Source organism: Oxyura jamaicensis, chromosome 19, assembly GCF_011077185.1.
Source record: "Oxyura jamaicensis isolate SHBP4307 breed ruddy duck chromosome 19, BPBGC_Ojam_1.0, whole genome shotgun sequence".
Classification (NCBI taxonomy): Eukaryota; Metazoa; Chordata; class Aves; order Anseriformes; family Anatidae; genus Oxyura; species Oxyura jamaicensis.
In genome coordinates this window covers 7,862,400-7,886,184 of record NC_048911.1, presented here as the reverse complement: position 1 = coordinate 7,886,184, position 23,785 = coordinate 7,862,400, and the positions used below count along the sequence as shown (strand labels likewise).

At 53.4% G+C, this 23,785-nt stretch overlaps 1 protein-coding gene across 1 annotated transcript in view; it reads right to left on the bottom strand.

Annotated features, from left to right (window-relative positions):
* Nucleotides 1-18,849, bottom strand: part of NXN (nucleoredoxin) — a 54,188-nt gene extending 35,339 nt beyond the window's left edge. Inside the window, exon 1 of the mRNA XM_035342811.1 lies at nt 18,476-18,849. Within this exon, the coding sequence (XP_035198702.1) occupies nt 18,476-18,793 (318 nt within the window). The 5' untranslated portion in view covers nt 18,794-18,849. The remainder of the gene's footprint in view (nt 1-18,475) is intronic.
* Nucleotides 18,850-23,785: the final 4,936 nt, after the last annotated feature.

Genomic DNA, 23,785 nt, shown 5'->3' with positions numbered 1-23,785 from the left:
GGGGGCACTGTGCTGCGAGGGGCTCACTGCAGCCAACCCCCTTCTCACCAACACCTCGCCTCTGGGGAAGGAGCCGGTGCTGGGCAGAGCCGGGCACCCTGGAGGGGCTGAGCTGGGTGTTTGGCACGGGCCGGGACACCACCGGGCACGGGGCTGGGAGTGTGGCCACAGAGACAGCAGGTTGGAAGCACACCGCAAAGGGCATCCTGGAGAAAAAAAAGGGAATATCGGGATCAAAAAGAAGGGGGAACTTCCTGAGAGCTTACCTTCCCCTGGGAGCCGCATCTTAAAACCAGGTAGAGAAGCGAAAAGGAAAATGGTGGAGGCAGAAAATTCAGCGCACGTGCACGGTGAGTGCAAGCGAATACATTTTGCCCAGCCAAAAAAACAACCCTGGAAATTCACGTCCATCCCCACAGGCACCAGGCAGAATTGTTTCCTGCTCCGTGCTCTCCAGGCGTAACTTTAAATCACTCGCCGAGGCGGATTGCACACACCTCCCCTGGGAGCCTACGCCACGGCCCAGCACAGAGCACGTATCCTGCTGGCCTCGGTGGGCCAGAACAGCTAGGTACAGCAGCAGGATGGGGACAGTGCACACCACGTTACAAAAAAAAGACACACAAAGCCATTTCTGACAAAGGGGAAGTGCTGCATCCTTGCCAAATAGCTGTTGTTGGCCACATACCCTTAGGATTCTGTCTACTTGCAGGCAAAATGTGAAGGCAAGGATATTTGTTTGAAACCCACAGGCGGACACTGCAATTCTATTAAAAAAAATACAACTGGCATTAATTCTGAAAACTTCCCACCGCTGGGACTGGGATTCAAAACCAGCAATGGACAGCGAGGCCAAAACACACTCGGAGCAGACGCCTGCAAAAGATTCCAAGGGAAATTAGTTATGTGGTTTTCATAACAAAAATAAAATCAAATCCAACGTTCTAAAAAGGAAAAAAAAAAGAAAAAAAAAAGCAGCTTCACTGCGCGGTTTGGGGATCGCTGCGGACCTGTCGAGGTGGGAGGCTTGCTGCAGCCCCCGCGTGTCCCCGTGCAGCTCTCAGACGGTGCAGCGAGGGGAAAAGCAAACACAAAGCCCCGAGCAGGCAGCAGGTCCTCCCCGTCCCCATGGCTTTTACGGGGAAGAGCCCAGCTCACGAGGCAGCAGCAGCTCTTCTGCAGCTGCAGGAAGGCCCCTCGCTGTCCGTCTGTCTGTCCCCACCTGCAGCTGTCACCTCCCAGCTTCTCCCAGCGCTGCTCTCCCCAGACAGGCGCAGGGTGGGCTGGGGCTGGGCGACCACGGGATTTAGACAGCCCCGACTTCCCTCGTTCTTGTGCGCTCAAGTCAGCCTTATGCCATAAACTTCTTTTTTTTTTTTTCCCCTAAGTAATTTTTTTGTAGCTGAGTCACACTGAGCTTCTGCCAGGAATTTTTATAATTAGTGAATGAGAGCAAGGTTTTGCCTGAGCATGCCTGACAACATCTGCTGATGGAAGAGAGCTGCGCTCAGAACCTTGCGCAGCCCCGAGGAGCGCGGCTGAGCCCTTCCTCCCAGCGGCACGGCTGACGGGGGCTCTTCTTGCCCGTGTGGCGTGAAACGTGCTGCTTCTCCTAATCCTCATTTTGAGGGGATGGAGATAAACTGGAGTGAAGTCTGAAGGGTAAAAGAGAAGGGAGAGAAACGCGGGCTGCCTCTCGGCTTTGCAAGCGCAATGCGAGAGCATCCCCATGACGGCGTCGGCAGCTATGCGCCTCGCCATCGAGCTGCATAGCTGCAAAGCCATCGTGCGTCACATCTTCCTTAGAGACAGACGACGGTATAAAGTTCCAGAAAACCACAGAAAAAATAACTTCCTCAACCTCTGTCTTCGATGGACACGGGAGCTGTTTTGCGAGTGAGGCTCCAACCCAAAGATCAAGCAAAAGCCACGTCCGATAAGCCAAGAGCAGACATCTGGCGTCAGCAGCCTCAGCCCCGCACAGGATCCTTCCTGGCCGGTCCCAAACCCTCAGCTTTCTACTACAGGTCAGAAAAGCAAACAAATTGACCTTTAGGATCAAGTCTCCCTGTAGGGGATCCCACAGAGCAATGCCTGTACCCTCCACACACAACTCCTTGCTCACCTGGTCCTGCAATTTATGTCATCTTACATCTGTAGGGCTGCATTACAAAATGTGAAGGCTGCCAAGCCAAGCCCTACAAAGCTGGGATGTGCTGGAAATGTTTTCTCTGTAGCTTTGATCTGGTCCACCTGCGCGTGGTCCTTACCATACGGACACACACCACACGTGGGTGAAGTCCTGATGCAGGAGGCACCGAGAACAGAAGACGCTCCTCGGGTGAGGAATTACCCAGTCGCTCACTGCGGTGCTGAGCCCTCCTCACTTCACACTTCTCATGTGCTGCTCCAAGGCGAAAAGGAAGGCGTTTAGCCACTGCCAAACTGGGATACTTCTCAAGGGATGTGAATTTATTTTCATAAAATCCTACTGAGCTACGTTCCTAACGCCTCCATTTTGCAGCTGAAGAACGGAGGCATAAAGGCGCTTTGGGCAGCCAGGTCCACAGCCTACAGCTCGCTTTTTACAAAAGAAATAGCGGTGAGCAGCGTGTTGAATGCTTGATGTGCCACTTCCGTGAGACCATGTGCAGCAGGAGCACACCAAACGTCTGCAAACCGGCCCTCGGACCGGGACCCAGGAAATAAAGGCACCAGTTCTGCGGGAAGGGCAACAAACCCCACGCCACCACAAACCCTGCGGCCGGGGCACAGCAGGACGCCCGTCTCCTTAACCGTGACTTCAGCCTTCCTGGTTTTCCACAATTCTCCCAGCCCTGTGCCATACAGAGGTCCCACATCCACAGCTGGCCACCTCCACTTCCCTCGCTGAGCTCTGCCCGTCCCGTACGGGCAGCGAGGGCCGGGGTGCCACGGAAAAACACAGCCCACGATCCCGTAATTAGAAACGGCTTCGTAACGCGTACAGGGGGCTGAATTAAGGTTGCAGAGGAATACTGTAAATTGGATGCACATTTCTTGTTCCATTTTACTGCCTTTTTTTTTTTTTTTTTGCCCTCCCCCTTATTTGGCTTTGGCTGCACTTCAGATTAAGCTCCTAATAAGGGCTGGAGTTGGACGAGGTTTTTCAGCCCATCAGATTGCAGCCTTCCAAGCCATTGAAATTAGATTCAAGCTGAACTTGAATTTTCAATAGTTTGGCCTAAAGGCAAGGGTGTTAACAACAGACCTGCCAACACCTTCTCTATGAGAAATGTCTGAAAACATGCCTGCACATCAAATACTGCTCGGGCTCTGGTAGACAAAAGCCACAAAGCTAACATCTCAAACCCACTGCTAACTTGCTCTGCCAGTTCTCCTGTCAGTACTGCTCATGCGTTTTCTGTGAAGAAGCAGAGGACCTCTATATTCTCTCTAGGAAAACTCTTCCCCGCCGCCAACAGCACTAAGTCCTGCCTTAGTTTCATCACGACAAGGTAAGAGGGAATGAGGGGATGTCAGGGACACCCCAGTGGACGTGCAGGAGCAGACAGATCCACACCAGCTCACCCAGCGCAGGATCCTTCAGTCACACACGATGCTGAGATCGAAGCAATCCCACCGACACCCAACTGGAAGAGCCATCAGAAAACAGCACGGCCTGCAGCCGACTGCTCCTACAAGCAGCAAAAGCTAGGCGTAAGCTTTCTTTTCCTTCTCTTTTTTAATCTACGCTCTAGGATCGGATGAAAAGGTTAGCCTGAATCCTAAAAGCAAGGCAAATGTGGCAGGACTGGAACACGTCCCTAGTGCTAGATGAAGTGTGTGCCTTCAGATCTTGGCTTCCGTGGAGGAGGGCTTCCAGCGAGACCTCTGCCGGTATCCTGAGCAGGTTTTGTTTCATGTTGTTTTAAATTACTGAAGTGTGTTTTCTTGAGGACACGAAGGCTTTGACTTCGCCATTACCAAGATCTTTTCAAATTCACATCTCTGGTGTCGTGGGTCTGGAGAGCAGCCCCGGCCGTCTGCTCTCCCCAGCTCTGGAGGCAGCAGGGAAGTGCAGGGAAAGCAGAGCGCTCCTCTTGCTTTGATGACGATGATAAAGAAAAGGAGCGATGGTTTCTTGAACTGCATCCAAGGGAAAGTAACCCTGCTAGAGTGCCTGGCAGGGCATCAGCAGCAATGGAAATTTCAGCTTTCAAAGAACAGAAATCAGACTCCAAAAAAGGGGTGGGGAGACACTGCAGGAGCTGAGGTGCCACTAATTCCACAGATTGTTTTACAGACCCCTGCTTCTCTCCCATGAAATTATATCCTCGGCAGGAAAACCATCTGGCTCCGAGCACTTTTGGTAAGTGGAGCGTAAACAGCATGGAAAAGAGCTCATACCTGAGCGAAAACCAGGCTTGGATGGGATGTGCCAGGCTGGTCCTGGACAGGCAGGAGGCCGGAGGGAGGGCAGTCAGACCACCAGGGCTTTGTTCTTTTCTTCCGATGGCTGCAGCAGGGGCTTTGCACCCCCCGAACAGGCAGGGCTTGTCCATCACAACAGGAGAGCGCTGCCTGGGACGGCACGGCGCGGCGCGAAGAAGAGCAGGGCGACGCCTGCAAAAAGGCCTGGGCTTGATTAAATTTATTTTCTTAGTAACATTCGGTTCAGCAAGGTGAAAAAACCTGCTGTGCTCTTCAATAGCTCTTAACAGGGAAGGCTGGAGCGTGATCATTCATTCACACGAGAGCTGTGAGCGCAGGATGTGTTAGCTGAACAACGGGGTCTGCGCTGCAGCCGGCACTTGGCATGTTAGTACCCGTTTCTCTGTCAGTACGCGCTTCCACCGGTAACAAGGCACCGAAGAAGTGCACAGAAATGGCAGTTCCAACTTTGAAATCAGCTGTCTGGGAGCTTTGCATAGGGTGACACGACCTCGGTGAGAATTATGCACGGTTGCGTCTTCGCCCTGCTCGACACCCCTGCTTTGTATAGCTTGAAGCTCCGGACGAAGCAAACACTGAGTAATGAGAGAGGAAAACAAAACTGAATCGCAAGAGATGCAGCTGCCCCAGCTCGGGTGAGGCAGAGGCTGTCCTCTGCCACCTCCCCGGCAGCGCCTCATTCACGCAGCTCCAGGAGTGTCCTTTTCTCATTCACAGACTACAAGTTGTCAGCATCGCTCCAGGAGCAGGGGCACGGGCAGCCACGGCCGCGAGCGCACCACCGTGGGCGACGATTCCCATCACGCTGCCTCTTCAGCCTGGGCTTGTGCTTTTGCATCAAGCTGGTTTCTTCCCATGGCCAGCAAACCCTGAGAAGCGCACAGAGCAAAGGCAAGGCACCATCTGTAACCGCGCTAATTGCTGGGATAATTACAAAGTGAAAGAGCAGGCTAAATACCAGAGGCTGAGCATCAGCACGGAATCGCCTTCCGTCTCGGGAGCTGCCTCACACACACACAACCTTCCTCACCACGAGCCGTACCTGCTAAGCCCTTTCCCTGGTTCTCAGCAGATGACAAAAATAATAAATGAATAAATCAGTAATTCTCCTTTTCAATAGATTTGACCTTATTTTCTCCTTAGCGCGGCAGGATGAAAAGCCGTTCCTATTGAGCAATTGACTTCTTCCTGCAACAGACATGAGCTGGCATGTTCTGAGCATTTAGGATTTCAAACCCAATTAAGTAAAATAACAAATGCTGCACCTAAGGGTTTCCCAGCCCCCAGGAGGAAACGCTTTATACATACCCAGATTTTTCCTAGCTTCACCACCGCATACTTGAGACGCGGACCGAGGGATGAATCACGTTTTCAGATTCTTCACTACAAAGCTCCAAGAAACCCGAAATGTCCTAACCTCCACCTGTGCCACCGGGCAGCCGGTGCGTCACGCTGGGCTCTCCTGCCTTGCTCCGTGTCACTCGGTGTCCGTCTGTCCCGGAGGCAGACAGAGCTGCTTCGTTTGCTGTGTGATTTCCCAACAGCAGCAAAGCGGAGGGATGTTGTGCCACACGTTGCAGGGGGTCCCACGGAGCCCCAGGCAGGCTGCTCCCCGCCTGCACAGCACTGACACCCCCGAAAATAAGCAGTTTTACCCCAAGGACGGCCTCTCCTTGTGTGTCTGTGCACACGGGGCCCAGCACAACAGCCCCCGAGCCCCAGGTGGGTCTGCAAGCTGCACCCAGGGGTGTTAATTCTGTAATTAGAGGGATGGCCACAGACAGAGGGGGCATTCGGTGGCCTCTCATCCTATCAGGTTTTATCCTAGCAAGGTTTTCACGCCAGCCGCTCCGCTTTTGCAGCTGTGAAGCCTGCAGTAAATCCTCACGGAGACGAACATCAAAAAGAGGACGCTGGACGGGGCCCAGAGCAGGGCGGCCGGTCAGGCAGCCCGAGCCAAAAGGCACGGCTCATGGGGCATTTTATCCTTCAGCAGACTAAAACCTGGATCATTCCTGCAATTCGAAGTCAAGCTGCCTGGAGCAGGGAGACTTCCCAGCCAAGGCAGCGCTGCTGCGGGTCCTGCCCTGTCCCCGTCCCTCTGCTCCCGTGCTCACCTTGCCCCTGGGGACGAGGCCCCTCCTGTCACCACGCTTCCACCCCGAGAGACACCGGCAGGGATTTGTCCCCAGGGAAAGGCAGGGACACCCACGTCCCCTTCTGGTTTACAACCTGGCAATTAACTGGCTCGAAAACTGCCTCTCTAGGCAAAAACCCGTCCTGGGAGCGACTGGGGCAGCAGACGCTGCCCAGGCAATGAACACCTCGTGCCAGACGGGGCCGTGGGTGCTCCCGTCACACAAAATCACTGAACTTACGGCCAGGAGAAGTGAGAGTGACTGTCAAGAAAGCACTGTAGTAGAGGTGGCCTACAAGGCTCTGAGGACAAGCGTGTCACGAAGGGAGTAAAAACTGCTCGTCAGCAGCCCTTAGCTTGTTCCATTCCTTTAAAAAAATAAAAAGGAATCAAAGCTACACCATACATTAGTACTTAACTAGTCCCTGCCCTCAATTTCCAGCCATCCGTACCACTCCCTGGAACCCCCTACTCATTAAATTTCTTTCTGTGCACCTCCACCAAAACCAGAGACCCAAACGTCAGTCATCCTGGTGGGAGGCATCCAGCAGCTCTGCCCCATCGCAGGAATAAAACCCATTTGTGCAAACTCGCACCGTGAAAGCCAGGCAGCAAATCTTCCTATGAAAAACTTCCCATGCTTTCAGATTAGCAGATCAAGCTCGAGGCATTAAGACCTTTCCCGTTCCGTGTCTGTGAAATCCAGCTCTTAGGACACAAAACCGGCTCTTTTCTAACCCTGGAACGAAGCGATTTTGGGAGCGTGCAGCGCAGCGGCGGGGGGCAGGCTGGGCTCACGTCGCACGGGGCTGGGAAGTCACGGCGGGGCTGGAAAAGCCGCCGGCACCCGGAGCAAGGAGGCTGCTGCTCTGCTTCCCTTCCCTCCGGACAACAGGCGCAGCAGCTTAATTTGAGCTCCAAATAAAGGCTTTGGGAAAAAACCTCTCGGGATGGTGCTCCGGCCGTACCTGTCAGACGAGCAGCTCTGCATTGGTTAAGATGGGGCTTTTCCTTCGTGCACGACACTGCTCCATGCCAGTGATTGCCCGTTCTGGTGGCAGCCTGCACCCGGAGCGGCCGCTGCAGGCTCCTGGGCAGCCGCTCAGCACCAAGCCCCTCTCCTTCCCACCTGCTGAGCCAAGGCAACGCCATCAGCACTTCCCTAGCACGATTTGCAAAGCTCCCGGAGCACAGGGATGACAGGGAAGAGGTGGTTATGAGGAGCTGGAGCAGCAATGCTGTCTCTGCGCTACTGCCACAAAGCAGAATTGGAGAGGGAGCAGCCTGCAAAACAAGCGTGGGGAGTCTTCAGCTTCGGATACAGTCAGCACAACTCCTCGCCCTGTTAACAGCAGCTCTCTGTTGGTAAAGAAGCGCATTCCTGGATGCTGAGCGCCCAGGCAGGACTTGTACGGCAGGCTTTGTAACCTGCTGCCCTTCAACCTGCTCTGAAAGCACCGCAGCAGCACCCAGAAAAACTCGAAGAAAAAAAAAACTCAACATCAAGATTCCTAAAGCCCCGGGGATCTGCCATCTCACCTGGTCACCGGAGCCGTCCAGCTGGTGGAGGCTGCAATGAGGGCTGCGGGAAAGCCACGTGCACACCACCGAGTAATTCAGTGCTCAGGCAGGCTCGAGAGGACAGAGGCCAGCAGGGTCGCCTGGTGCCCGCATCCCCTCGAAGAGAGGCCGCTGAGCCAATGCCTGGCCCCAACTAGAACAGCACAACCTGCACACCAAACGCTCTGCGCGCCTCCCAGCCCAGCACGCCATCTGAAGTAGCGAAGAACAGGAGGGGATGGAGCTGAGACCGCTGGCAGCGCTGCTGAAATCACTATTCCCCTCTTTTTTGGGAAGAATCAGACTAGTCCTTCTGAACCACCACAGAGGGCGGGGGAGAGCCAACATCTGGTCAGGCTCAACCATTTGGGTCTTGCCGTTTCAGCTCCCCATCCCTCCCAACGGGCGCGAAAGGTCTGCAGCTTTCCTTTGGAGACTTTGCCCTTAATACAGGGCCTTTCAGCAGAGGATCTCGGAGCACCTTACAAGCATTTAATTAAAGCTTACAGCCCGGCCCTGCCTCTGGCTCACGCAGCAGCTCAGCAGCACAAGCAGCTCTTTCTTCTGCGCTGCTACAGCACCCAGCTCAACTGGGAGTGGGACCCCACAGAGCTGGTGGATACAGCCCAAGCAGCACCCAGCCTTTGGCAGGACGGGGTAGGGGGCTCTGGGGACAGGAGGGGGACAGCACCCAGTTAAACTTGTGCCCTTTATCCTTTAAATACCAAACATTTCCCCAGCACAGCATCTCCAGGGACCTGTCCAGCCACCTAACAGCCCTGGAAGGTAGGTAAATAGGTAAAATGGAAAACCACACTTTTTTTTTTCCTGCTTACCTATGGGGTGAGACTTTTGCTGGTTGATGTAAATCCGTTTAAACAAAAGTAGGTTCAGATATCTGCCTTTGTACAGTGTCAGCTGCAAGAAATGAGCTAACATCCAGATGCAGTGGCATGTCAGGATTAGCCCGGGCTGGGGCAGGAATGCTTCCATGTATGGAAAAATATTGGAGCACTGAAACCATAAGCTTGGAGCAGAGCAAAGTGAGAGGCCCTGTCAATGAAGCCGTGGGCTCAGGTTTAGAGGATTTAGCGGCTCAGATCTGCCACGAGATCCTCAGCACGTATTACCATAAACTTCACACTTTCTCCAAAAGGGACTCCCCTAGCAGTGCTGCGAGGGGGAGATCCCAAACCCGTTTGTTTGCTCTGGAAGCGGGGCTCCCGCCGCTGGGTGCAATTATCGCTCCCCGCGCAGGGGCGGTGATGGAGAAGCTCTGGCAGCTCGCGCTCAGGCGCTTACAGGGTGGCTGCTCGTACCTGCCTGCCTAAACATCTCTGCAAGGGGGCAAGGTCCTCTTCAGCTGGTCCGGCACGAATCGAGGGGGCTCGTTTGTCAGCACGCTGAGCTCCTGCTCGTGGAGTAACGGCTGTGACTTCATCTCGCCCATGGAAGTCTCTTGGGAACGACGGAGCAGCAGAATTTCTCTCTCCGTCTCACACGGTTGCAATTGGTTTCAGTTGTGTCCTACTCTCTCCCGCAAACATTGCCTAATTCTCACCCAGATTCCCAAATCCTTGCACTGAAACGTAAAACAAGGCTCCTTTCTCAGCTCCCTTCTGGGGCTGCTGCTGCACCCCGCTGTCACCGCGGGGTCACCCCGAGCCATCCCGGCCACCACACCTGGGCACCCCAGGATGCCCCCAGCTTTTTTATTATTATTATTATTATCATTTTTCCTTTAATGCCTTGGGCACCAGCTAGGAATCTGGTAACTCCTGGCAAATTAATCTCAAACAGGGACCTTTGCACTCTTTCTCCATCACCGTATTTTGAAGTCAGGTTTCATTTAGCCGCAGTCGTAAAGCCAGGCAAAACGTCCCCGGGACTCCAGAGCCTCTCCCCTCGGCTGGGCAGCCCTGCTCACCTTCCTGCTCCGCTCCCGACCTTCACGGGTACAAAACACACAGCGCAGCCTCCCAAACCACCCTGTGGCTACACTGCTTTGCCTGGCCTGGGAAATCTGTCTCTGCTTTTGTCCCAGGCGGCACAGGAGGACTCCCGGCGCCGGTCACCCCGCTGCATTCCTCGGCCCAAGCACTCCGACGCTTTTGAGCGAGCTCTGCGAGGTTTGCTGTGCCCTGAGTTTGCTTTCCTGAGATTTCACCGAGCAGGCTCCTGTCCTCGCTCTCCTGTGGGGCTGGCAGCACAGCTCGCGGTCCCCACAGCTCCTTGGAAGCACATCTGGGGCGTAGCTCTGTGAACCAGCTTCTCCCTGACGCTGCCACCACCGCTCCTTGTCCCGGCGCAGGCAGCGGGAGCATCCCGGGGGCTCTCCCGTCTTTGTTTTGGGAGCAGAGGGGCTCGCTGTGCTCCGGGCGGGGGGCTGAGCCCGCTGCAGCGTGTCAGCCAATGCCCTGACGCACTAGCAGCAGTCCGTCACGCTAAATAAAGCCCGCCAAATTCTTTGCATATTAATTGTTGGTTTCAATTGTTCACGGTGTTGAAAGACGGACGTGAGAATATGCAGAAAGCATTCCTGCATCTGTTTAGTTCCACCCTTTCATTAATTCGGCGTGCTCTGAGCCCAATCAACACGGCACTACGTTTTCTTTGGAAAACTTAGGACGATGACCTGATGAGCCATCGTGCAGCGGGACACACTGCAAGGCGCCCGTGTTGTAATCTGAAATACTCGCACAACATCTCCAGAGGGAAAGAGAATTAACGTGTTTCTGTCTTTCTGCTTACTCATCAACTCCTCGTTTCACTTCCAGCTTCTCCACTGGCCTTATCTTTACTTCGGGACCTTGGGATTTAACCCACAGTTGTATTTTTTGGCTGTGTAACGTTAGCAGCGGGACCCAGCACCAGGAAGCCGCACCGAGCAGAGGAAGGGCCGGCAGCGCCCCGAGCACAGCTCACTCAGGGAGCTCAGCCCCCTGAAGCCAGGCTGCCCGCACACAGCCAGGGGGACAGAGCCCTCCTGCCCCTCTAAAGGGGATCCCAGAAAGGGGACGATGCTGGGCTGCGGGCACCAGCCTGGGATTTATCCGGATTTGGCACAGGTTTCCTGCATGGCTTTACCGGACCGTTAACCTCCCCCTGCCTTTTGTTCACGTCGCCTGTTCAAATTCCGGGCTCATCAGGGTAGGAGTCTAACACCCGCAGCAGCACAGGTTTGATTTTTGCAGCCTTGGGAAGGTCCCTGAAGTGTCTGCCACTACAGCTGCTTGTCTGTGGAATAAATGGCTGTAAGGAAGCGTGTCCCAGCGCGGGGCTGCGAGGCGTCGCTGGGGTCCAAACACATCAGCTGAAAAGCTCAAAGCCCAACGCGGCAGCGTTAAGGCACGAAGATCAGGAGGGAGGGGAGGAAGCGAGAGGGAATTACTGCATACAAAGCACGAGTCACAAGGGATCCAAACACCCTCACCACGTCCGTGGTGCTCTTCCCTTCCCGACTGCCAGCGCGCGGCGGGGGCACTATCACAAAGCGACCTGTCTGGAGAACGCATCGAGTGCCTCGTGTGATACACTGCGACGTGTTACGGAGCTGGCTTCAAGGACACATTCAGAGAGAAATCCATGATCGTTCAGTATTCGTGCCAGCCTGAAAGCTCAGGAGTCAGCTTGTTATTTGCTGAAAGCAGGGGGCCTGAAATTATCCGTGAATAGTTCAAAGCCGCAGTTAATTCAACATCTCTCCTTTCAAAAGCACAAAAATCACAGAGTCCTGGAGTGTGTAAGCTCCTTAAAAATGACAAACTACTAACTGCCAAATCAAAGCAGCAAACAGAAATCCACGTGGCTGATAAGACAAATAGTTGCATTTTAAAGAGTAATTAACTATCACTTTGCAGTATTTTGCTTGGAACTTGTTTCCCTGATAAAAAATGGGAGGGGAGGGACAAAGAGGAGGAGGAGGAAGCAACCCATGTATACCCACGAGGTTTTTGCGGGGTAAATGCTCAGGCAAATGCTACTCAGCCCCATTTCTTCAGCCCCTGGCACCCCTTGATGTCACCTGGAGCCCTGCAGCCCAACCCCAGTGGCTCACCCTGCCCACCCTGCCCTGTCCCCGCGTGGGGCAGGGGTGAGCGGCAGCCTGGGCTGATCCCCCCCCAAGTATCTTTTGCCTTTGCCGAGATTCAAACCATAACCCAACTCGTATGCTGGGAACGTTGCTGAAAAAACAGGAATGCAAAACACAGAAGAAGTGAAACCTTATCCAGGCAGCATTAGCTGACCTCGCCGGGCGCCGCTTTGAAACATTAAAAGTGCGTCCATGAGAAGGGATCAGAAACCTCCAAAAAATCCCTCGACCCTCTCAGAAACTGCAACATTTCACACGAACTGCCCCAGGACTAAGAAACGCCCACAGCCAGCTAGAGGTGATAGCACAAAAGGCTTGTTTTGAGTCCTGGAAAAGGAGACGGCTTTGTGCATTTCAAACCCCGGTGTTATCAAACTGCTCCAAAAATCTGGAGCGGGCTGAGTCACGACCCAAAGGCCAGGGCAGCTTTTTCGGGCAGGACCTGCAGAGGCCAGCCCCTGAGCCAGCTGCACGGCAGAGCAGTCAGAGCTCCTGCTGCTTCCCCCTGCCGTAAAGCTGGGAGGACGCGAACAAAGCACGGGCCTGATCCAGATACCCCCGAGGTCTACGGCAAGATGTTCAAGGGCTTTCAGAGCAGGGCCTCGGATAGCTGCAATTATCAGCCAAAGGGACGCAATAAACAACCCGGCAGATGACACGCGGAACATTGATTTTCCCCCGGGGAAAGCGCTCAGGCGGGCGGCGTTTGGGATGTACGGGGAAATCCAGGCTCCGAGGACGTCAGCGACGTTATGGCAGGACGTGGGTTTTACACCCGGACCTGGGGTCTGCTGATCCTGGGATTCCACTGCAAGACTGGGGGCTCTGCGCAGGAGACGGCTGCTAATGGTACGGAGGGTCGCTGCAGAGCTGTACGAAACATGCTCAGAAATGGTCTGGAAAAGCATCACCGGGTTAGAGAATGTTTTGGCTTTGGTGCTGTCCTCACAACGTGGAGATACTGCGCAGCTGCTCCTCGGCCGTATTTAAAGCTCTCTGCTGTACCTCTCCAGCATCGCCCTGTATTTTGCACCTTCCCTTGTCAAAGAGTTACACGTTCAGCTCGCAAAGGAATGCACTGCTGGGGAGGAACTGCGCTGATTGCTGTAAAGAGGAAAGTTGCTGTGCTTCGTTCTGCAGCCTCAGTAACAGATGAAACGTCAGCCGGGCATTTTTCAATGGATGTTTTCATTTCAACATCTGGATTAAGATGCCGCAATGAAAAACAGCACACAGGCTTCCCCTTCGCTGCTTTCAGAGATTCTCCAGTTCTTCTGCTTCAGAACCAGCGAGTTTCAAAGCAAACAAAGAATCGGTTGGTGCTGTTAATGCCTCGCTTCTTACTCAATAGCCTGATGTCATGAGAAGACCAGATTTTTCAAATCTGCATCTCCTCGAGCCAAAGATTTCACATACATTCCCACCCCAAAAGCACCGAGTCAGGAATACAGCTGAAAGCGATTACCTCCATCTTTTTATATGATGAAACTCAAAAACTGCCTCGACTGCCTTACAAAATCCTCTGTCAGACAAATCCCCCATCTGTGCTGACCGCCTGCCTCCCAGGCCTCAGCAGATGGCGGCTGCAAGAAGAAAACTCTCAAGTCCCTGAAAATCGGGGTGTGACTTCACCTGTGATCAAGGGTTGGGATCCTCCTCCCCCCCCGGTATTTAATACCATCTTATTTAACGGTGTTTCCACCTCCTCCCCACCGTTTCCTGCACGGATCTGGCCCCCGCCTGCTCACCCAGCAGAGCTGCAATGCCAGCACCCTGCTGCAGCACCTCACCAATCCGGCTGGGGTGCCCTATTAGCAGAGCTCCTACAGCTGATCATCTTTTTAAGCAGAGAGAAAAAGGCTTTTTCTTGGAAAGACGGGACAAAAAATAGTATTTTTTTAAAAACGGGGTATTTGTTGTAGAAGTCTTCACAAGAGGTCGGTCACACTTCGCAAAGACCAACCTTTTACTTGCGGCGATGAAGACAACGTGCTCCCAGCACAGAAGAGGTTCTTCCATCCACGTCCGGCTCGGATCAGCCGTTACCTTTGTCAGGCCACTGAACCACCACCACCAAAGCTAAGAACACGCTCCTCTCTGTAGGGTGAGATGGAGCAGACATTTTCCCTGCACACAGAGAAAGACCACATGCCCCCCTGCCACTGAGCTCAGCAAGACACGTTTTGTATTAGTACGGGAGATGATACCCAGACCAGGATGCACAAATCCAGCCTTAGGATAAAGGGAAACCACTCTCTCCCAAGCAAAACATATTTACCAGCATGAGCAAAGAGAGATCTTCCAACTGTTTTCCGAGACTTCACTGAGTAATCACAGAAATGCACCAAACATGCTCTGCATTCGTTTAAAAGCAGAACTATTTCAGCTCCAGTGGAAACAGTTTGGCCTTCCCAGGAAGCATCTGGGCAGCATTGAAGCAGATGCATGAATGCAGGGGAAAGAAAACAGAGGCTGCGGGGCGAAGCGCGGAGCACACAGCGCTGCGCACGGGAGCGGCCGCACCAAGAGGAGTTGGGGAAATCGGGATTAAAATGAACGGGGAAGGTGACCGCGCCAAGTAACGGGTAGAAGCAAGGGCAAAGAAACAGCAGCAGAGGATAAACTGCCTCTCTCTCAATGCAGACACAATGGCAGCCTTTTCTCCTCCAGCGCAGGGACCTTGCACCCTTCTGTGCAGTTACTTGGGCAGCCGTCAGGAATGAATGCCGTCAGTAAAGCAACCCTCCAAAACCTGAGCAGCTGTTCGTGCAAGCGGCTAACGACAGGGGGATGTTAAACCAAAACCCCAACTAAAACAAAGGGACGGATCGACATCTCGCTCGCGCTCCGCTCAGCGGCTCCAGGCTCTATCAGGAGACAACTCAATGACCAACAGCTGCGTACAGCTCCCCAAAGCCCGGCCTGAACGGCTTAATCGAGGCACGGGTACCAAAAGTGGAAGGCCTCTGATCTCATTTGGTAATGGTTTTGTTCTTGAAAAAAAAAACAAGTAATAGGGCTGTCTGTGGCTCAGACAGAGGCACAGCGCCATCCTCCTCGTTAATCAAAGGCCTCCCCCATGTCCAGATGTCTGCTGACTTCTCAGGCTCCTTTATTACTGGTTTGGAGACGGAAATCTCTGCTAAAGTTACCCAAACTCAACCGGTTGCTGCAGGACGCACGGACTGCTACGCCCTCGGTCCTGCACCCCGGCATTACCGAGGAATTCCGTGAGAGCGGCTGCTTTCTGGGACAGCCCACACTACTTGCACCAATATCCACGGGAGGAAGAGGTTATTTTACTTTCAGGACGGTGGGAATTTTACTGCGAGCCCAGAAAGGAGGCTGGTTTTTCAAACCCAGCAACGTTCAGTACCTGGAAAAGGGAGAAAACTGAAAAAAATAATAACGGAGTGCACCAGGGAAAGGTGATGGGTACACTGATAAATATTTCAGTAGTCTGACAAGCAGGAAAACTGTTACAGCTGTATTATTCAGTAATTCTGGGCAACAAAACTGATGCTACAACCGATACGGGACAGTAAGTCGTCTCCCCCCAAAGCTTTCACAACCCCAGACCAACTAACGAGCCCGCAGCGGTCACTGCTGGCGGCAGGGACCTCCAGAGGTCTTCGAGCCGCAGCCACCAACACGAAACAGCCGCGGCTTTGCCCGGCCAAGCTCCAAGGATAAGACCCCACAGCCGCTCCGGGCCAAGGCTGTGAGCTCAGGGATGAAGCTCAGCTCCCTGCCTGATTTTCCCACGTCTCTCCCTCCCTTTTATCCCTCTTCCGTATCTACACGATGCTTTTCTTCCAGTAAATCTGTGTAATTCTCTGGGGCTCGTCTCACATCGGGTTTAAGAATAGCTTTTAGAGCAAAAGAGCCAGAACTCAAAAGGACTGTCTACATTTTTCTAATGCTTTTGTTTTTAAACAAATTAAGCCTGCAAGGTACCGAACATATGCTAGACATCCCCAGCTCTTGCTGGCATGTAGCTGAAAAATAGAAAGTTTGTGCTTTTCAAGAGAGTCGGGTCATTAGCCCGACTATTTAAAAACCAGCCTATTATACAAGGAAACTTCTATCTGCCTGAGCTACAGATTATAAATCTCCTGTTTAGAAATCTGATAGCCCGACATAATTGCCCTTATAACTTACAAATAGGTTCTCTGTTATCCACAGATTAAGCTTCCTCCAAAGCCACATCACATCTGCTTAGTTTTGAAAATATACAGCACAAGCTTCAATTACTTTACACTCTGCACAAAAATAATCCTGAATTTCACTCAGGGTTTCTTGGAATAAGAATTTAAGACCCTATAATCTTTTTATTTCATGTTTTCTCGCAATCGAATAGATGGAAGTATTGGCCAGAAGGTAAAATTAATGCCACCTTCCACTCCAACTACTTCCCAACAATTTAATTATGTTACAGAGGAATTTTTAAAGCAAATATGGCAAAGCAAAAAGCCCCACCGCCTAAATAATCTGAAACGTTCTGCAGGGAAATGGCCAGCTACTAATTGGAACCACAATCTTTTCATGTCCCTGTAGTAAGAGGTTTGGGTTTTAAGGGCACCGATGTTAAAACCTAACTCCTCTGAGGGACAAAGCAACTCCCCTTGTTAAGCAAACTGACCACAGCCTGTGCTCGTGGCTCCTGCTGAGAGGTGCCTTGGGTTCAAGGGGGGAAACTGGGGGGCCTTCAGCAGCAGCACCCAGCTGGGTCAAGCTGGACATGAGGAAATGGAGGCTTAGTGACAAGAATGACAGCAAACCAGCCAAAATCACACCACCTATACTTCTCAGAAGAGGGGACATCCAACAGCGAGCCCAGATGACAGAGAATGTTTCACTCCGGTGCCTAACACACCGCGCCGATGCGGACAGCGGAGGGCTCGGGGTCCTGGCCGGGAAGGAGAAGCCTCATCCACCCCAGCAGAGCCCACGTTTGAGAGGGTCGCCCCCCAGGCTCCCGAGGCGTGGGATTTAAGCCCAGCTCCAGCCGAAGGGCTGGGGGCAAGCCCACCTCCTCCAGGGCTGAGCAAGCGCCCGCTTGGCCGCCGCCAGCGGCTGACAGAGAGGACTTCGCTCGCCGCGCAGCCCAGCAACGCCCGCGGCTTTCAAACAGCCAGCTGCGATTACGCTCCAGAAAGATGTTTAGAAATGACACTGTGGGGCTCCATCTTTTTAATTATTGCTCAACAGCTTTCAGAAAAGATTACGTTTGTAAAGGCTTTTTTTTTTTTCTCTCCCATACTGCCAACGCTGAGAACTCGCTGAATCTGAAAATCTGGTCTGTGCCCTTCCGTCCCTTGCTGCCTTGGATCTCAGGGCTTTACAGAGCTCTTTTTGTCTGGTATTTCTCAGTGTTTCAGATGAAACTCTTCAGATTAGGGACTGTAACATGTAGTACACCAAAAATATCAGCTGTTAAATAAATACCAAAAAAGAACAGCATCAGTTCAGCCGGCTGCTTTGCCAGGAACTCCCAAACTGGCTCCGATCCTCTTTTCGATCACCAAATGTCCCCTTACAGCTGACAGAAACCACAGACCCCACCAATGTTGTCCCCAAATCCTTGCCAACGTCCCAAAGATCCCCTGGGGACGCTGCCCGGTCACCGAGCTGCCCCGCGTCCCTCGGCCGGGCAGAGCCACCCACCAGGTCCAGCCCGTAGCACAAAGTTTACGTCTCGAGGAGCAAATTGCATGGAAGCCAGAAGGCTACGAGCACCACACGCTCACGTCGCTTACAAAAAAAAAAAACACTTTTACCTAAGAATTGGGCTCCACACCCAGCCGACATCCCGTTCTTCGAGGGGCCCCACAAGGCCGGGGCACGGCCAACACCCGCCGGCCCCAGCCACGGCCTCGCGGTCCCCCCGCGGGCTGTCCTCGGCCCCGGGCTCGCTCCCTTTCCCTCACATCCACGACTCGAGAACCCATCCTCAGCAGCTCCCCTAAGTACGATTTCAACCACCGCATCCCGTATGAGCATGGCAAAACCCAACAGCGACGAACGGCACAAACCCCACCGACCCGCTCATGCCCACCCTCCGCCCCGGCCGTGCCCAGGCCCCCGGGGGCGCACAGGAACTTTCTGGAAGGCTCCGAGCCCGCAGCCCCACCGCTCCCCCCTTCAATCCCCCCGGGACAAAGCCCGGCACGACCCACCCGGGGCCGCCCCCCCCCCCCCACCCCCGGCAGCTCCCCGCTCGCAGCCCCGCTGCCCCGTTGCGGTCTCACCTTGCGGTGCTTGTCGGCGAAGGGCAGCGCCAGCCAGGGCATGGCCCTCACGGCCTCCTGCCACTGCTGCTGCTCCTGCTCCGCCGACACGAAGACGATCTCGAGGCGCTGAGCTCCGGCCGCCGCCGCCTCCCCCCTGAAGCGCCCGTAGAAGGCGGCCAGGCTGGCGCCGAGCTGCGCGCAGGGGCCGCTGAGGCTGCAGCCGAAGTAGAGCCCCACCAACGAGACCCCTCGAGCCGCCAGCGCCGCCACCGCCACCTCCTCCCCGTCGGCGGCCACCAACACCTCGCCCAGCACCTCCGACAGGGCGCCCGCCATCCCGCTCCGAGCCCTCCTTCTCCTTCTTCCCCCGCAGCCAGCGCCGGCCGAGCCGAGCCCCGCTCTGCGCCGCGCCCGGCCCGCCCGAGCCCGCCAGGGGGCGCTGCCGTGAGGCGCGGCCTCCGCCCGCCCCCGCCGCCTCCGCCGCCGCCTCTCCGGGGGCCCGGCCCGGCCTCCCCGGGGCCCGTGAGGGGAAGCCCGCTGGGGGGGATGAGGTGGATGGGCCTTGCCTCGCTTCACGGGGTCTGGACGGTCCCAAACGGTTCCTGTCCCAGCCCCGCTGGCCTTCTGGCTGTCCCCTTGGGTCGCTGCCCGAGGAGGAAAGTGCTCTTTGTTCGCAAAATTGTGGGGCAAGTTCTTGTTTCGCCCGGTCGATGGCGGACCCCGAAACCTGAAGGGTAAACACGAGGAAATGGGGCTGCCCTGAATCACGCCGTCTGGCTGGCTGCGGTACGGGGAGGAAGTAAAGCGTAAACAGGGACATGCAATGCAGGCTTTAAAATGTATCTATCTCCTCTTCATAACCGGAGCCTGCGACCTGCGAGCACGCAGAACACAGGGCAGCAAGGTCCCTGGCCACCCTACGCCCATGTCACTGCTCGGAGCCCGAGCCACAGGCTTTCAAGCGACCTCCCTACAAGGCCACGGCCAGCAGCGGGCTCTGGGGGCCTGAATCCAAGACTTCAGCTTCAGAGCATCCACACACACGTCTCTAAAGGCACAGAGCTCCTCTGGTGCTGCACAAACACATGTTGGTGAAGAAAGTGTGCTTGTGCGGATCAGCCCCCTGCTCCCTGAGTGCTTCCCTAGGAGAGCCCCGAAACAGCAGCCCCACATCCTGCTGGCTACTGTAAAAGACCTTTATCTTTACAACGCTTCCTTACTTGGCTTTTCACTTGGCTTCTTGTTATTGCTGCTTTCAGTTGTATTTAAAATTGTTGTATAGCATCCAGAGCCATTAGGGGATGCTTTATAAATACAATTAATTATCATTATTATTATTACAGCATTACAATCCCTCTTTTCCTTTGCCAAGACCTGCTCCCTAGAGGTGGTTCAAAGCAAGAGGAGTTTAGTCTTGTTTTTATTTGTCCTGCCTTATCTGCTTTAATTAAGTATTTGGGCTCGTTAGGGCAAGGAATCTGTTTTTTAAGTCGGTGGCCCTGAGCTCAACAAACCTATGTGGCAATATAAATATTCTGCTGTAAAAATGATATTTATAGCTGCAGTCAACTAAAAATGACCTCTTTTTTTTTTAATGAACCAAGCAGAAATAAGATGCCCTGAAACACAGAATGAGAAAAAGTGAGGGAGCAGCTGGACCTGTCCAAGCAGCATCCCCAAGGTGGGGCTGCCCAAAATGGGGTGAACCTGTACGAATTCTGGCAGGGCCGGCTGTGAGTGGCCATCAGCTCACGTGCAGACCCTGCAGCATCACCCCGAGGGGACAGAATTGAAGAGGCACAAAGACAGCGAGGGGCTTTCACCCAACAGTTTCTTGTTTGCAGAGATATTGCCAGTCTGCTTTTTTTACTATTCATTATTAGAGCTACCGCTTTTAAACTGCCTGTGTACTGTATTTTTCTCTAAAGCATTTGGCAAATATTTTGCCAAGCTATTTGGCAAATATTTCTACTGGCCTTGTGGTTGGTTTCCCCACAATCGGTGTTTATTGGGGTCTTTTCCACAAGAAAGGAGGTACCAAACAAGTGGTCCGAGGGCGGGTGAAACCGATGGGTCCCAAAGTGTCGAGCAAAAAAGAGAAACACGGGGAAAAAATAAAAATAATAATAATAATTTTAAAAAAAAGAGTTTCATCCTCGGCTTCCTCTTGCTCATCTCTGCTCTGCGTGGAAGCGAGGAAAAGCTCGGCGTGCTGGAGGTTCCCGAGCCTCAAGTGACACCTACCGGCGGCGGGGCTCGGGCTCCTGCGGCCCCGGCGGGCGAGGGGCAGCCGGTGCCAGCCGCTGCCCGGTCCCCGGTGTCCCGGTGGGGCAGGAGGGACGAGGGCTGGGCTGCGGGAGGTGCAAGCCGAGCTCAGCTCACGCTTCCTGTCTCAATCGGAGAAGCTCTTCACGCTTTATGGCTTCTACCCAAAGTCGGTGATGCGAGGGCGTGGTGGTAGATGCTCATCAGCCCGAGAAAATTAAGCCCATGGCATGAAAGAAAGAAAGAAAGAAAGAAAGAAAGAAAGAAAGAAAGAAAGAAAGAAAGAAAGAAAGAAAGAAAGAAAGAAAGAAAGAAAGAAAGAAAAGGAAGGAAGGAAGGAAGGAAGAAAAGGAAGGAAGGAAGGAAGGAAGGAAGAGAAAGAAAAAGATGCACTCAGGGTGTTTCCTTTAGCAGCAGTAGCCTGATTAACCTAAAGACATAGGTTAAAGAAGCCACCAAAGAAGACTCCTGTGCCCCAGCAGCCTGGTTTTCGTGGGAAAGGCTCCAGCGGGGTTCCCAGCACGCAGGTGGCAGCAGCACGCGGCGGTGCCAAGGCAGGAGGACTTGCGGGTGGCAGCAGGACTCTGGATTTCTCATTGCTTTTGTGAAACAGGCAACTGCCTTTTGGAGAAATTCCATCCATTGTGAACAGCAGCTTCCAGCTTCTCTGTATCCCTTCTTACAGAGGCATGCCTGCGCTGGTGATATGAGACGACAGGGTGAGCGGTTCTTTTTATGTGACCCCAGACATACAGCCTGCCCGATACCCTCTTGAACATGAGAAGGCTGACTGCATCAGAGATCAGGTGAGCACCCTGAGCTGCAACAGGCTGTTCCTGCCATCTCCCATCTCTTCTACTTCCTCAGTCCTCTTTCTTATTGCTATTTCTCTCCTCTGAGACCAGAGGACGCAGCTACAGGGCACAGCTCTGATCATGTGGTCCAGAGGTATGGCACTTAAAAACTAAAGGCTCTTTAGGTTTTAATTTAGCTGTATTCTGAGCTCCAAATGACACAGGGGGGAGTGGATTTTCCATGGTATCTGGACACTAGCCAGTAGCCAAGTCTCTTAAAAGAAAGGGGGGCTCTTCAAACAGTTGGGCATTTGACACAAATCCATTGTGTTCTGACATATTTCTTATTTGATAGCTCTTAATCTTAATGGTTCTAGACACGGTACATTTGTGAGGTTTATTTTAGTAATGTGATGTTGGCTGTATTTCAAAATATGGACATATACATCTAGAGAAAGCCCTGGGTAGCCATCCTGCTGGAAATCTGCAGAGAAAGGGCCTGATTCTGCTCTCCTGATGATGCGTGTGATTGCAAACCTTCTCCCTTCAGCTGCTTTCTTCTGGATTTACATCAGCGTTGCTGGGAACGGCACCGGGGCCCAGCTGTTGAAACCAGCTCCAGCAGGGCAGGCCATATGTATGCTCCAGATGGTTTGTAGCCAGTCACATATTAACTCCTTCAAACAGGTCTGTGCTGAGGTACCAGGCTTCCTCAGCACAGCTTCACATTGACTGGAGGTCTACGCTGACCGAGTTCAACGCTGTTACACTCCGAAGGAATTTGACCCTTCAAATTCTTCCAGCCGGTGTTGCAACAGAGTTAACATCCGGATTGCTGGGGGCAGCTGGGTTCAAGGCTAGCCCTACCTTTGACCCTCTCCATCCATCTGGGGCTCTGGCAGAAGAGCCCTGCTGAACCTTGCGGGGCAGCTGACAATGTCCTTGTGCCCGTGATGGAAAGGGAAGGAGCAAATGTGCCAGCACGAGGCTCAGCTTGCACAGCACCTCGTCCTCCCCCAGCAGTGCGCTGCGTGTCATGCCAGCAGCGGGACAGCATGGTCCCAGCCCAGAGATGTCCCTGACCCTGCTCGTCACACCCAGTCTGCTTCCCAGCAAGATCAGGGTCCACATGCGACCATGTGAAAACAGAAAAACTCTTCTGAAAATAAATATTTTATTTCAAACAGCAGCAGCAAAACACAAGTGTGTGTGTGTGTCCATCCATCACGGGCCCTCTGTGCGAGTTTGGCTCTCCATGGACTAGCCCAGGACCTGGCTCCTGGGGCTGAAAGGTATCATTTCCCCCCTAAGCCTGAAACGAAAGGGTTTTATTCCCTTCATAGACCTTTTCCTCAGGTTTCTGCCTGGTTCTCTCCCTCCTCCTTGCCAGCCCTGGGTCTTGATCTCAGCAGGGTCACAAGCAAACTTCAAAGTGACTCACACTTGCACTGTTTGTTGAGGACTGAATGGCACCATCTGAGCCTTATCTGTCCCTCCTGCCTACCGGCACCGCAGGAACCCTCTAGCCATCAGGCAGCTGACTTGCAACAGCCAGGCAGGATGCACCTTGTTCACTGCCAACAAATTCTATTTCTTCAGAGCTGCCAAAAAATGTGCGACAGACTCCCACGTGAGCACCGAGTGATGTGAGCACTGCCTAAGGAAGAGGAAGCTGTCCCAAGAATTAAAATAAACTTTGGGACTTTACACTGAACCTTACATTGTTCTCTCCTCATTCGTGAAAATGTTTTGTTGATCCGTGATTGAAAAGCTCTGGCTGCGCTGAAACATGCGTTTCTTAAAGAAATGAATTCAGGTGGATTTTGCAAGGTGACGTTTCCCCAAAAATCAGGAGGAAGCGGAGGACCAGATCACAGCAGGATCAGACACTCTGTTGCCCTGCAGTGCCTGGACTTTAACATGGCACATCAAATCCCCGAGGCTGTGACTCACCACCGCTACAGCCCAGCTTTCCATGATGTCACGTTATAGCTGAAGCAGCAAGGGGTTAGTGACACATTAACGAGGTTTTACATTTCTGCTTGGTGGCATCACAGCTGTAGGGCACCGAGGCAGCATTTAAGCAGCTCTAAAAGCAAGCCTCACTTTCCACTGTAAAATTCCACACATTGGAAACAGATTTTGTTACAGCTACTTGGTTATGAGCACCTGCGCGGAGGTAAAATCTCACTCACCTACCAGCCCCCATCCCACCCAAAGCAGGGCCCCTTTTCTCACCAGGTGCCGGGCAAACACAGCCATGGGCACC